General features: G+C 58.6%; 1 protein-coding gene across 3 annotated transcripts in view; it reads right to left on the reverse strand.

The window, feature by feature from the left end:
• The window catches only part of Pfrx (6-phosphofructo-2-kinase/fructose-2,6-biphosphatase), a 51475-nt gene that overhangs the window by 29613 nt on the left and 6920 nt on the right, over positions 1 to 14942 (reverse strand). The window contains exon 1 of one of the 3 annotated variants that reach the window (XM_037219616.1): positions 4456 to 4588. The exons of the other annotated variants lie outside the window; for them this stretch is intronic. Coding sequence (XP_037075511.1) covers positions 4456 to 4509 — 54 coding nt within the window. The 5' untranslated portion in view covers positions 4510 to 4588. Of the gene's footprint in view, positions 1 to 4455; positions 4589 to 14942 lie in introns of those variants that run through there. 3 annotated transcript variants of the gene reach the window in all.

Here is a 14942-nt window from a genome sequence, read left to right on the forward strand (position 1 = left end):
TCGCGCCCGCGCCCGCGGCCGGAGCCGGAGCCGGAGCCGGAGCCGGAGCCGGAGCCGGGCGGCGAGGGCGGGGCGGGGCGGGGGCCGGCGGGCGGACCGGCGATCGATGGTCTGGTGACTGTGACGCGCCGCCGGGGCGATCTCCGACAGCCGGCCGGGCGCCGCCGTTGACGTCAACAGGCCGAGCCGGAGCCGGAGACGTGTCGCCACGCCGGAGACGTGTCAGCCACTCGCTGGGACACGGCAGCTGGTTCCAAACATCCCAGTGACGCGGTCGGATGTGCTTGACTAAGGCCGGGCTCCATGTGGCCAATCTGCGTCATCTCGGGAAGTAAACAGTCAAGTATCAACACGGAGCACGGCGACCAGCTATCCCTCTGCGGCGTGATGTTTTGGCTGTGTGACGAAGGGGGTTGACCGCATTCATGCACCGCGTTCATTTTCTAATCCCGGCATAAAAGCCCTAATTCCACCGTTTTCTTTGTAGGGTTAGTTGGTGAGGGTGGGGATTTCCAAGTTTTTACTCAAAAGCCCCTCCTCCACAAAATGCACCGTAGCAGGATTTGTTTGCTGCGATGGTCACAAACGCCCAGCCATAATCGGAGAGCAAAAGTTGTCTTCAGCGCCGCAGCGCAAATCTTCCGCTTGACATGGATCGAGGCTCCCGCTAGGTGGAGCAGGTCTCGTTCCGTCGCTCTCGTTCTGTTCACCCGCCGGACCAGCGCGTGCTCGGACGAGTGGGCCAGCTCCTCCCGCAGGCACACAACCAATGGGACGGGGCCTTGCTGTGACGTCATTCCGCCCATCACCAAAACCTCCACCCAGAAAAACACAGCCGATTGACACTTTCGAGAAGCTCACAAGGCTTTTGGTTGGGTTAATCCTTCATGGGAGGATTTATATTCATCCAAGATACCACAGCACGATGTTGAATTTAAGGCTCCCATCCCTTCCAAATGCTTCAATCCCTTGTACACGAAATCTTGGCTAAGCAGGGCTAGATAGACAAGATCCCAAAGATGGAGGAGGCTGGTTATTTGGTTACTTCGATTAGTAATTTAACCCTTTCGAAATAACCCTTTCAACCAGCTATGACCGTTTCGAGACTCTGATATAAACGACAATGGATAACGGTGGGGCAGGACTACGTGTACTTGGGCACCCGACCGTCGGGACAAGTCCGCGCGCGGACCCGTCTGCGGGGTATGTGCCTGGCGTCGGGACGGGGGCACTTCGGCCCACTCGCGGCTGGTTCCTGCGTCCCGCCCCTGACAAAACAAGGCGCCGCGGGGATGCAGGATGAAGCGAGAAAGCGGATACAGTAGACGGATGATGGAGGAGTCACATCTGCCATTTGTATTGCATGGGATAACAGCTAATCTTTAATAAAGTAGCCTACAGTCGACAAATACCTACATGCATATCAGGGTCGGGCCTCTAGGAACTGGAGAAGCAAGCGTGATTGATCACACTGGTGTTGGCTCATGATTAGCCAACATATATTAAACAATAAAAAACAACAATACTTAAACGACCAGTTCCGCGCGCAAACTATGTCTTCTTCCTAACCTCAGCCACATAATTCAAAAGGTGACCGGAGAGGAGCAACGAACTTCACCCACGGGGCCCAAGAATGTGCCGCGTCACTTCGAGGACCAGGCCGGCCTGACGGGGGCCGGGTGAGTCCGCCCGCACCATTTTATCCAGCTGCCAGTGAGACAACCCGCTTCTTTTGGCGATAATCGATCGTTACATGTGGTGGATATGATTGGTCGGCACTTCCCGACAACAGCGCAATCGATCGGTGCCTGCTGACCACCGCGTGATCGACTGGGGCCTCCTGACCACGGAAATGACAGGGTGGGGCAGGAAGTCTGGCAGGAAATGGCCCGACTTCCTCATGAAGCGGTGTGGTGTAACTGTCCGTGACCGCACGCGCCAGGAACATCTCAGATCGGTGGAATCATCAGCACCCCACGAAAACACAGGCGAAATCGACACCGAAAACGCTTGTTGAACACAGCGCAGGGAGTAACACACATCGATTATCTCGTAGATCATCAAGACCGATGACGATTTCGTACACCACACACCACATTCCCAAGCATCTGTTTAACGTGGAAGTGCCATATTGGTGCTAGGTAAGCAAGCAAGTGGCTGATATATACCGACCAATCACAAAATGTACCGGTCAGGATCTGTCAACTACAGAAGTGATAGGCAGCCGGCGACCACACACCAGTCAGTGTCCAGTGACCACGGAAGTGACCATCTCACTCAAGCGGGTACCCGGTGACTAAGGAAGTGACCATGTCACGCCGACCAGGACCCAGTGACCACGGAAGTGACCATCACCCATCGACCAGTACTTAGGGTCCACAGACGAGACCATCTCACACCGACCAGTACCCAGTGACCACGGAAGTACCATCTCCCGCCGACCAGTACCCCGTGACCACGGAAGTGACCATCTCACACAGACTAGCTCACCATTCCTTTCCAGGATGTTCACAGCAACTCATATGGAGAGCTGCAAGATGTCAGCAGCAGCCAAACCTGGGATGATGCTGCATTTGATAATAACGACCTCAGCACCCAACGACCGCGGAAGTTCGGCGCCTGCTGACCACGGCACTCATCCTCAGTTCCCGTTGACCAAGGACGTGGCTGGTCAGCACTGGCAGGCGGTCACAGCGGGCCCTCCATCCGGCCTCATTTGGAATGCATCACGCTGCGGCGGCGGTAATGGTGTTGCCGGTCCCCGCCACCGCGCCCCGCCCCGCCCGCGTGGCGTCGCGAGCGGCATCCTGGGGAGCCGACGCCGCCGGAGCAGGGCCGGTCCAGGCTGGTCCAGGTAGGAGAGGGCCGGCCCGGGCCGAGCACGGCAGGTCCAGGCCGAAGAAGGACAGGTCCAGGCCGGGTAGGGTCGGTCCAGGCCGGGCAGGGCCGGCCCAGGCCGGAGCCGGGCCGGTCGGACGTCCGCTCTCCCCTGACGACAGCCCGCCGGTCGTCCGCCGCCGGCCGTTTTTGTACCGACCCTCGAATCGGCCAGACGCCGATCGGCGGCTTAGCGTCATCACAAATAAACACGGCCAGGCAGCCGACACAATCCTGGTCGCGCCTCCCTCTCCAGCAGTTACATCACCGCATGGGCGACGAGGCGGCCGCGCTTGCTGGGAGCCAGCCGTCACGCGCAGCCGCACCTCTCATCTGTCGGCGCCCGCCTCCACCCGCACTGTCCGGCGGCCACCGACGCGGCGGCGAGGCCGGCACTGTGCCAGCGGCGCCGCTGGCCGGTACACGTGCACCGTATGCCCAGGGCTCGGGCGCGGTCTGGACCACTTGTGCCCCAGGGCGTGAGTAATGACCCGGCACCGGCGCGAGAGCGGGCGTCCGGTCAGACGAGGGTCGCAGCCCTCTCGTGCCGCCTGCCAAGACGAGCCGGGCCCAGACCGCAGCGGCTGCCCAAGTCGAGCTCGACCGCAGAGGGGCCGAACCGGACCGGCCGGCGCGGCCGTGACCTTGGTTGCGTGTCATGGAGCGTGGCCAGCTGGCAGGTGGGCCATGCGCCGCCGGTCGCCGCGGAAGGGTCCAAAACACGGCCCCGCGGCGGAGCGCGGCACGGGGCGCCAAGCCGCCCCGCTAGCCCTGGGTGACGCCCTGCACCGGCGCAGCAGCCTGCCGTCTCCCAGACCACACCCTGCCGACGGGCCGGCCTGGCCGTTAGGAGAGCGGCCCGCTGCCCGGAGCTCGGTCTGTAATGTGTCTGGGGCCGTCGGGCGTCGGGCGGCGGGCGGCGGGCGGTGGACGGCGGCCGCCGGCGGCGATCACGCCACCTCTGCACACGGCGCGCCGGCCGCCCGGCCCGGCCGTGCGCCGACCGGCGGACGGGCTTAGTCAGAACCCGCCGGCCCGGAGATCCGTCTCAGCCGCGAGCGTCGGGACGGCCCGCGCTGCTGCAGGCCGCGGGAGACAACGGGGAACGTAACGGGCAGCAGACACTTGAAGGAATGCCTTAATCAGAGCCGAGAATTGGCGACATTTTGGAAGCCGAATCGTAGGGCAGGTGGATTCGGATTAGAATATAATGGAATGGACTCGAATACTTACATCAAAATATCGAGCACAAAGCAGTGGAGGACCCAGTCCGATGCCCAACCCCCCTACACGTGTTGTTTGTAGCTTACATGAAGGCAAGGTGAATCCAGATGGTACCTTATGCATGAAATATATTACAACGCCTTTCAGGACTCGGTGTAGCTCTGAGGATTTGTTGACACTCGAAAATGAGCGGGATTCGGGCCATTCAGACCGTCTGAGTCCGAATTTTCAGTCGTAATCCACCTGCCGCGGCGCCGGCCACCCGTCGCGAGAGGAGGGTGGCTCCGGGCCAGCTGTGTGTCCCGACAGCGGACTCGCATGGCCGCCGGACGCCTCCGTGCCGTTCGCTCTTACCTTCCCGGGAACGGTGACAGGCGCAGACCGGTTCTGCTTAACGACGGGCATCATGCCCAGCGTGCGGCTCCTCACTGCACCACACTGCGTCTCTCCGGTCGCCGCGTCCCTCGCTCGCCGCCTCCCCCTCCGAGCCAGCGCCGACGAATGCCCCGACCGCCGCCTGCGCGCGCGGCTCCTCCGCACGGCGCGGTCACGTGACAGGCCCCAGCGCCGCCGGCCGGCTCACGCGCAGGTCACGTGGGCCACACCCACCCGGCGCCGGCGCGGCGCGGCGCGGCGCGGCGCCGTGCGTGGGAGCGGAAGGGCACGCAGCTGGGTGACTTCCCCCGCTGTTGGTATGGGACACGGCCGGGGTCGTTCCTCCCGCGAGCGATCGATCACACACTTGATCGCCAGCTGACTGTGCCAGTATGCCGGTCACGCCGCTCCACGGTGGAGTGGCGCAGATGAGAGCCAGCTGACCGTGCCGGTATGCCGGTCACGTCGCTCCACGGCGGAGTGGTGCAGATCAGAGCCAGCTGACTGTGCCGGTATGCCGGTCACGCCGCTCCACGGTGGAGTGGCGCAGATGAGAGCCAGCTGACCGTGCCGGTATGCCGGTCACGCCGCTCCACGGTGGAGTAGTGCAGATGAGAGCCAGTTTACCGTGCCCGTATGCCGGTCACGCCGCTCCACGGTGGAGTGGCGCAGATGAGAGCCAGCTGACTGCGCCGGTATGCCGGTCACGCCGCTCCACGGTGGAGTGGTGCAGATGAGAGCCAGCTGACCGTGCCGGTATGCCGGTCACGCCGCTCCACGGTGGAGTGGCGCAGATGAGAGCCAGCTGACCGTGCCGGTATGCCGGCCACGCCGCTCCACGGTGGAGTGGCGCAGATGATAACCAGCTGACTGTGCCGGTATGCCGGTCACGCCGCTCCACAGTGGAGTGGCACAGATGATAGTCCGCCGGGGTAACGGCCGCGGAAGCGTGCCTGTAGCTGGCCTGGCCATTCAACAAGAAAACAGCCAGAAATGCGGCAATGAGTAGCAATTATTGAATGGGACCATCATTTTTGCAGCTTAAAACATATATAGTTTATCCGGGTACACACTGGTCCAGTGTCAAGTCGGCACCGTTTTCGCAGCGTGCAGTCACCGTGGAAAGTCAATAGTGAGAGCATGCCACTACTTGAATGCACAGGCGAAGCCAAGGGGATGCCCGGGGGGGGGGGGGGGGCTGTCCCAACATACTGATTTTTCGCTTTCACCATAGATGTCTGCGCTTCTGCTTGAATGGAAATTGGATGAATTCGTGATGTGATCTTCCACCTGTATGACGATCTCTTCATCTTAAAGTCAACCCCCCCCCCCCCCCCCCCACAAACGAGGGTGATGCGATTTGGCACCATCGCTGAAGCACCTCGCACCAATAAAAAAATGTTAAGGCGCATAAAATCTCTACGAAGGACGGAAATCCACACACTGTCCTTCAAAAGTCACCGGCATCCCCTATCTGCTACGTCATTTTCGAAGAATTACAATCACTTTCCATGGTATAGGCGTGGCCTTTGTCGGCAGCGCTTTGTTCCTTTTGTCCAAAATCCTGGCCATCTTTCCTAGAGGATTCTCCACGACCCTGGTGTCCGCGATACAACAGATAACCACTGACGTCCGTGAAGGTCAGCTCGCTCAGCCCGCTCTCGGGCCACCTGAAGCACCTGTGGCGCGCGCTTGCCGGCCCCCTGCGCGTTTTGACAGGTGACAGCTGCTCAAACACGCCAGAGGGTCAACGCCTGCTCAAACACGCCGACGGGCCAACAGCTGATTGTGTGCGTGCAGGCGCGCAGCAACGGTCTAAAAATGCGGGGTTCAATCCCCTGTCCGGGTTAATTCTTTTCGAGCATCATCATAACCTTAAAAGTATCTCATAAATCTATCTCGCATTCCCCAGCAACTAAGACGTGCAATGTTCGCAAGTAGCGTGCAGTACTAACTGATGCAAAAGTCAATGATCATCCACAGGACAATTGCAAACACGCGTCTCGGTCTCCTTCCTCTTACACCTACATTCCCATCAAAATTAACTACGATATTGACCTCGTTAGCGTAAAATGGCCACGACCGCCATTACCATTCATTACACGCTGTCATTCATTGAAGCTCCATTCTGAGCTGCATGTCAGCAGCGTCACGTACACTCGGCAGCAGCGACGGTCCCCGCTAGGCTATAACAATAGTGTCAACGTGAGCCTCTGACGAACGTCGAAACTTTCCGCGCTCCAGCTGGCTGCCGGAGCCGGGCGCCATGGCGACAGGCTCCGTGGAAGGGTACGGGCACGGTGTGAGCGCGTGCTCGCCGCCCATTGGCCGAGGTGAGCGCCCGATGACGGGGCGGCGCACTCACGGCGGCAGCGTCGTGCGGTGATCTCGTTGCGACGGACGAGTAGCGGTTACCGCTCCCTGTCGCCTTGACTTTGACGACTCCGCCGCAGACCGGCGTCATGCGGTCACGACCGTCTCCCGGGCCTTCAGCCGTCGACTGTGACGTGGCCGCGGCCGTGACGTCACGGCCATCGAGCGAGCCGCCCGGTCTGGTGCCGGCGGGCCGCGCTCGGTGCACGTGTACCGTATGCGGCCGCGGTCGGGGAGAGGCTGATCCCAGCCGACGAGGCGGCGCCGACACCAGGGGATGGCGGGGAAAACGACGGGGCGCCCCGCCGCGGCGCGGAGCCGGCCGGTCCCGTCCCCGACAGCCGGGCCGCCGACCGCCGCGGCCGGTCCGCCGGCCCCGTGGCCGCTCGCCGAGCAGAGAGCAGAGCAGACGCAAGGAATGAATGACTCGCTGCCACCAGGGTGAGGGCGGAGACTCTCATCCCCAACCGGCGAGACACCGCTCACCGGGCGGTGATCACCGGTACATGCCGGACTGCCAGTCGGACGGCTGCACCCCCAGAAGTCTACACGCGGGCGGGGACGCGAGACGGATGAGGGAGGCATCGTCGCCCTCGGTCCCGCCATTTCCAGCTGGGCCAGCGAGGTCCGGTTTGCTCTACGAGCTGCGCAGAGCGAGCGGCAGCGCCAGCCGGCGTCGGGCCGGTTACATAACGTTACGACCGAGAGCGGGAGGCGCAGTGGAGGGTAGACGTGGCACGCGTGCGTCACCGTTTTATGGTGCGGGGTGCGGGGTGCGGGCCGGAGCCGGCGCCAGTGCCGTCGGACCGGACCTTCGCTCCCCCGGTTTCGAGTCGCGCCCCGGGCGCCGCGGTCAGCGTCAGGCGACGCCAGCCTCGGCCACCGCAGCGCGGCTCGGGGGGCTGATGCAGCAGGGGCGCAGGCTTGGACAGCAGGCCATCAGCCTTCCTCTCGTTTGCCTACGATATTTGCCCAAACGCCACGCCGACCAATCGCGGTTTCACAGAGTGTGGAGGAAGCGACCGCTTGAACGATCCGTGTACGTAAGACGACCCAATCACGAGTAACAAAAGAAATCAACCGAAGGCAAACTGCCGAGATAAAGCCAAAGACAGAATGCCGCCGAAACGATCAAAATGGAATAACTACATGAAACATAACATAGGTAATGAGAAGCACAATGGCCGTACTTCAGGCTAGGCATTCCACATCGTACCACGCACGTGGATAACCATTGCGATGCTTGCGATGATCACAGATCTGGGACACCACAAATCCAGCGGGCAAACTGTTCAACGACTTCAGGTGAAAGTGAAGGACGGCGCACGGTCAGGGTGCGGTGAGAGACCGTTAGACGCGTCACTACAGCCGCCATATTTGTCTCATTCGGCGACGGCATCCCCGGCGGGCGTGTTCGGACTGGAATGGCTGCCCAATGGCTGCAATCCCCGAGGTTAGTTCAGCTGGTTGGCCAGGGCTGGAGCAGCTCTCTGATCAGCCAGCGCGTGTCCACCTCTACCTCATCAGTCAGCGCGTGTCCACCTCTACCTCATCAGTCAGCGCGTGTCCACCTCTACCTAATCAGTCAGCGTGTGTCCACCTCTACCTCATCAGCCAGCGCGTGGCCACCTATATCTCATCAGTCAGCGCGTGTCCACCTCTACCTCATCAGTCAGCGCGTGGCCACCTATATCCCATCAGTCAGCGCGTGTCCACCTCCACCTGAACCAGCGGGCAACTGTTGCAGCGAATAACCGAAAGCCGGCAGATTCAGAAGTCTGGAGACTCCGTCACGTTCACTTCGCAATCTTCCCGTGCGCGACATTTTGCAATGCAAGCCAATGCACTCAACATGTACACCTTGGCACACTGCCCGTTCCCATCCACGTGCTGGAGGTCCGGCAGGGCGGCGCGCGGATTCCATGGTGGCGGCGCCCAAGCAACGCCCCTCGGGGCCGCGACCGGATGCGCCGAGGGCACGCTATCGGGACACGCGCCGTGACGTGCGTTACCCGTCGGACTGGTCAGGGCGGGGGCCGATAGCCGGGCTCGCAGCTGGCCCGGCCACCTGTGCGGCCGCCACTGGGGAGGGGCACACAGCCGCCTGCTCCGACAGCCCGGTCCGCCAGCCAGCCAGCCAGACGGTCCGGGACGGTGAGACCGACCACCGGTGACGCGTCACGACAGATTAGACTTTACTGCTGGTTTTGGAAAAATTGAACTCGTTCGTCCCGGCGACGGGATATCGATCACGTTCCGACCTGTCGTTGGCCCAGTCAAGGCCGGGCGAGCATAAACCTGTCACGTAAAGATGAGCTGTGTTAACTGTAAAAGACTAAGCTACACGTGAAGCTGACAACTGTGGCCTGTGAGCTGTATCTAGCCCAAGGATCTGCTGGCCGTGCAATCGAATCAAAACCTCCCATACACCAGGGACGTAGAGCATGAGTAAATGGGTTTCGGGAAGGGGAAAGGCGTTCTTTCAAGTGTTCCACAAAATTTGGTGTTCAGACCTCTAGCGATTCTGTTCTCACGTGTATGCGCCGAGGACGAAAGGCCTCACCTTGCAACGTGTTTTTATCGAGCTTGTGAAATTTTTGGTCTCAACGTAATTACCTAATGCCATAAAACGGGTAGCAGTGTGTGACAGAGATCTGTTCGCTCCCATCTCGTCCACATTACAACACATCTTGGTGTCAATCATGCTTTAGACTCCGCTGGCTGCACGCGACGTTGATGACCTGCACGGTGGCTAGGTCGAGCGAGGCAGGCAGAGCTATGGTAGCGGCACGGCACTGGGAAACGCGCAACTTCAGTTGGCCAACAGCATTACTCAGCGTGATCTGATAATTGGTCTAGTGGAACCAAGTCCGAAGCATGGCGATGATCCGTCAACAAACAGAAACGCGAGCATGTGAGAACTTCAGGCGAGTCATCATGAGCATCGAAGGAATTCTGGAACCCAACCCTCATGCCAACGCATCGTCAGAACTTGCAAACCTTCCACACGCCAAAGCACACCAGCAGCGGGCCACCGTCTCAGCTCACAACCACGCCACCATTTCTGACGGCGCTCATCGGAACCGAAGTGCGCACGGCGGCCAGCGCACGGCGCGGCCGGGTCAGCCGGCGGAGTGTCGTCCGGCCGGCCGGGAGAGCTGGGCGCTGCTGCGCGGCTCGTGGCCGGCACCGGGGGATGACCAGCGGCCTGCCGCCGGCCCCACGTACAAACAGCGTGATAAGGTCAGGGTCAGCGGATCTGGGCCAGCCGGACGCGCTGGCGGCCGCTCGGCACGCGCCCGGACGGCACCCAGCAGCTCCGCTCCGGCTGCCGGCGGCGGGAGACCGCCGCCAAATGGCGCACGCCTTCCGACTGAAGCGTCATCCGTGCGCGGGCACTCCGGGGTAGCACGAAGCCTGCACACGTTGTCAACGCCCGGGCTTTACTACGAACACGAGGTATGCGGAAAGGTTATCTCTCCAAGTGGAAACCGACATGACGCAGGCACTGATGAAATGCAGTCCAAAAGAAAACGTCATTGTGCCGCAACATTTTTGTTAGCAATGAGCAGTGGAATAAACACGACACTTGTCGCTAGGCTGATGCATCAGTCGCCAATGTGTCTCAGCGTGACGAGAGCACTCTTTTTCACTGAGACGCCCTGAAATGACTGTGCTCTTGACTCGGGGAATAATGAGCTCCACCCTGAAAGCTTGGAACGCTGTCATTAAACGCCATTGCGCAATGCGCAAGGCGCCACATCTACCGTGAACCAGCAGGAGTGCTGACAAACTCGGGCCTCTCGACGGGCACAGGACTGGGGGGCGAGTACGTGAGTGATGTGAACTGCGTGAGTCATGCGAGTTATGTGAGTTCCGTGGGTATGTGAGAACAGCCCTCATACGAAAACACTGATCAAAGTGAGCTGATGTCTCACCATTGATGACATGTGTATGCACGTCTGGATCTATCACATGGATCGACCGCCCATGGAGCCAACACAGAGTATATCGTCAACCTCACCCATCCTTAACAAGTTGTCTGGGAGAACAGCCAAGTTGCCTAACGGCAAATTCGAAGTTCAATAAGATGACACCACGGCCACGCAGACAATAAGGGTAAGTGATCGGGCCTAGCGAAGATATTGCGTAATTCCATCATTCTCTAGGCTTATACGAAAATCTCGATTACAAAACATTGCCTTATTTGTCAGGAATTTTCTGATCATGCTGAAACAATGCGGTAATGGTATGTCTAACAGAAACCTTAGGGGACAAGAATGAATCGCTGGCATTGTCATTGCGTTTGTGCTTTCGTTCTTAGGATTCGTTGTGATCAAAAGCCGCTCTTTACCACAATGTTTGTTCCGAGAACCAATAAAGTCACAAAACAATTTAGGTAGGCTCCGCCCCATTAACGTTGCTCACAAAAACCACGAGCGGTGTCTTAACAACCTCTACCTGCCTCTATCAAACTTCTCACCATTCGGTGAAAAAGAGAAACCCAGTGTAAGACAAATACTTTTTTAGAGCAGGTCTGGGACATCAGTGCCAAACGCATGCCACAGACCACAGCCCGCCAAGCGCCACTAGAGCGAGATGGGACAATTTTAGTTGAAAGATGACGTTGCAAAATGATGCAGCTTTGAAAAAGATCAGACAGCAAACGCAGCTTTACACATCAAAACGTCAGTCTATTGGCCTGTTATTACCTTACGGCGCACGTGCGTGAGGTTTTTTAACAAGGTCTGTAACGTACGGCGAGGTACGTTGCATGAGTGAAAGGTCTGTGACAGATTGTATGAGGCATTAATGATAATGTTGGATGCCGTGTTTTAAGGGAAACTGGTAAAGTTACATCTCAATTTTGTGTGCCAATTTTTTTTCCAGAATTAAAAGCTACGGTAGCATTTTCCTTGAACCATTTGTTAACAACCACTTTGCTTGTCTTGCACATAGCGTGCAAAAGCTATCACGCGGGCCCTCCTTGTCATTTCTAGCCGGCATCTGGGTGGCCAGGGTAGCCGGGACCACGTTCGCAGACAACTCTATTCGCCGCACACTGCCCCAAACTTTCCCGCTAATAGCTATCCCATTAAAAACACGCAGACAAGCAACCACCTCTTCAAAAGCAAAACCAAAAGGACGCCAAACGGACTGATACGTCCTTTCAGCTAGCGCATAACTCCCACTCAGACGGCTCGCCGCCAACCAGCTCCAATGCCAGCTCCTTGAGCCACTGACTCGTACGGAGCAAAAAACGCCGCTAGCTGATGTCGGAGCTGGCGTGACCAGACCAGTGCTGATCCACTCCGCCAGGGGGCGCTGATCCACTCCACCAGGGGGGCGCTGATCCACTCCACCAGGGGACCGTTCGAGCTGGCGTGACCAGACCAGAGCTGATCCACTCCGCCAGGGGGCGCTGATCCACTCCGCTCGGGGTGCTGATCCCCTCCAACAGGGGACCGTCGAAGCTGAGATCGGAAAGTCCGCTCACGTGGCTCGCACTGCGACACAGCGGCTGAGGCCGTACGTGGATTAGAGGAACACAGCGGCAGCCGGGTCAGGAAGTCCTCTTCACGAGGCTCGAGCCGTTGGGGGCGCGTCCCTCCCGCCCGGTCAGTGAAGGAGCGCCGATACGTAATCAAGCGGGGAAGCCTGCACTCACTGCTCGACGTCCGATTAGGAAGGGTCACGCCAACCAATGTCAAGAGGCGCGTGACGCATTACACCACCGCGATGGAGGGCTCCTTGCCACGGCCTCGAGTGTCGGTGCCGCCTCATCCGCAACCCCCTGTACCGCTTCACACTACTGCCAAGTCAACGTCCGCCCCCGAACGGTGCGAACCTAGCCGCTGGCGGTAGAACACGTGACTGAGAGTCGCGTTGCATCCTGCAATCGTCCGGGTGGCGATCAGCGCTCGCGCCGGTCGACGCGCCAACGGATGAGGTACTCGTCCGCGGCGGGTAGCCGACGCCGTGCCCAGTCGCGGAAGCCATGCGGGCCGCCGCAGCAGCGCCACCTAGCCGGCGCTGGGAAAGCCGCGGAGAAAGCGGTGCAGAAAATAGCAAGGCCCTCCGCCGTGACTCAAGTGGTCGCGCCGCCGGCATGATGCAACGAAACCCCGGATAAAAACTTCCGGGGGAGACTATGTGTGGAATGGAAAAAGCGGCAAGATAGTGGGTGGTGGTGCAGCGTGTCATGTAACGTTCCGCCCGTCCACTGCATGACGGTTAGTCAGCTCTGGCAAACACGGGTGATGAAATCTTGACATCGTCCCGCCGATGAAAAGCTCGCAAGACCTTGACAGCAAAATGATGGACATAACGGTATAATTCATTTAAACAGACATCTGGAAAAGAGAGAGCCTCCATGGCTCATCGAGGTTGACCTAGATCAGACTCACACGCATCCTTGCCATAAATTCTCCCACCTGACCCGCCTGAATTTAGCTATAAGTGAGATTCTTAGATCGATAGAGCTTTCCAAACGATTTTAAATATTACTAGAGGGAGACTTTCTTCCTACATGCCTGCGTCAAGCGTCTTACTTGATACGGCACTGTCTCTACGTATGTCCAATCACGGCGTCCGTCTCCAACGCAGCGCTGTATGCTCCGCTCGCGATTCCAGCAGAGCGTGCCGCAGCTGGAGCGCTGTTCTCCGGGAGGGTGGCAGGCCTAGATTGCTGCGCACGGGTGTGGCACCACTGCAGGGCCACACGCCTTGCACTGGCGCCGCGGCACCCGTCCAATGGTGGCGGTCCAAGTCACAGGCGCCTTCTGACCCGCAGTGATGCGACTCACACCCACCAATCACCGACGGGTCGCCGGTCTCCGTGCCCCCGCCGGCCTACTGCGACGCTGGACCGCAGCGCGCGCCGCTGGACGCTAGCATCGAACGCGATCCTCGCTGTGATTGGAGCATTCGTCGTGGGCGTATTTTCACCGTTGACCCCGAACTGGAGTGGCAAGTGACTGAACATTGGTCGGTTCAAATACGCTTGATGCGCGCGGCTGCACAGTGGGTAAGTAGCCAGCGCTCAAAGCGGCTCGCGTGAACCCAAATTTACAGCATTTGGGCCCGGAGGGCACCGCATTCACCAACGATGCTGACTAACACAACACATGCTAAATGTTCCCATACGTGGGCCGACTACCGACCGATATGTCTGTATGAGGTAAATACATAGCTTCTGCCCAGATTGATGAAATAAAGCCGAAAGAGCGATTTGATTACACAGTGGTTGAACTATCGGCATCACGCAAGACAATCGAATACACAAGGCGAGGCTGTGCCAAACCGGGCTGGCCAGCAGATAACTTTCCGAGAGTCCGAGGAGGATCCGCCAGGTCTGATGTCTCGCAACAATCAAACATGCCGCGCAAGCGACGCAACTTGTGAAAACACCAAAAAGTGGAAGAATTAAACACAAAGCAGCTTGCCAGTAAACCCCATTTTCAGTAAGTCACGAATTCCATAAGATGTGCGCCACATCGTTGAAGCTGCCGATTGCCTCTCACAGTGGTCGTGTCAGGTCAGATCAACTGAGGCCGTTTGTAATTGCTACGCACAATCCCATCAGTCACGTCAAAACCTGCTTCCCGCATCTCCGTTGGAGAGCTCCGGTCAGTTCAAACCTACCCCTGCTACTGTTCTTCGCTCTGAGGTCTCCGTATTACCTTGAATGACCGGTGTGACACTTTGTGTGCAACCGATGGTAAAAGGCGAGAATCTCAGTAGAATCACGTGCACTTTGCAGGGAGTGTTCCACATTTGAAAGGGGTTATGAACTAAAATATCCACCTTGATGATCATTCGGTGCAGTTGACAGCCCTGCCCTTCTTGAGGCTTAAACCCCCACAGCCTCTGAGCTACACGCCCGCGAAAATGTGCAAACTATTTCGAGAAAACTATTCCCAGGTCACGTAAGCACCCATGACGCCATAATAATGCCATTCAGATCCTGCCATTCCATGAACCATGCGCAGATCAAGGCCAAAAAAATACAATTGTTGATTCGTTTATATCTGACGTTCGTAGACACGACTGCCAGATACAGCAGGCATTAATTGGCTCTCAGCAATGTTTTG

This window comes from Pollicipes pollicipes, unplaced genomic scaffold, assembly GCF_011947565.3.
Source record: "Pollicipes pollicipes isolate AB1234 unplaced genomic scaffold, Ppol_2.1 Scaffold_4295;HRSCAF=5057_pilon_pilon_pilon, whole genome shotgun sequence".
Classification (NCBI taxonomy): Eukaryota; Metazoa; Arthropoda; class Thecostraca; order Pollicipedomorpha; family Pollicipedidae; genus Pollicipes; species Pollicipes pollicipes.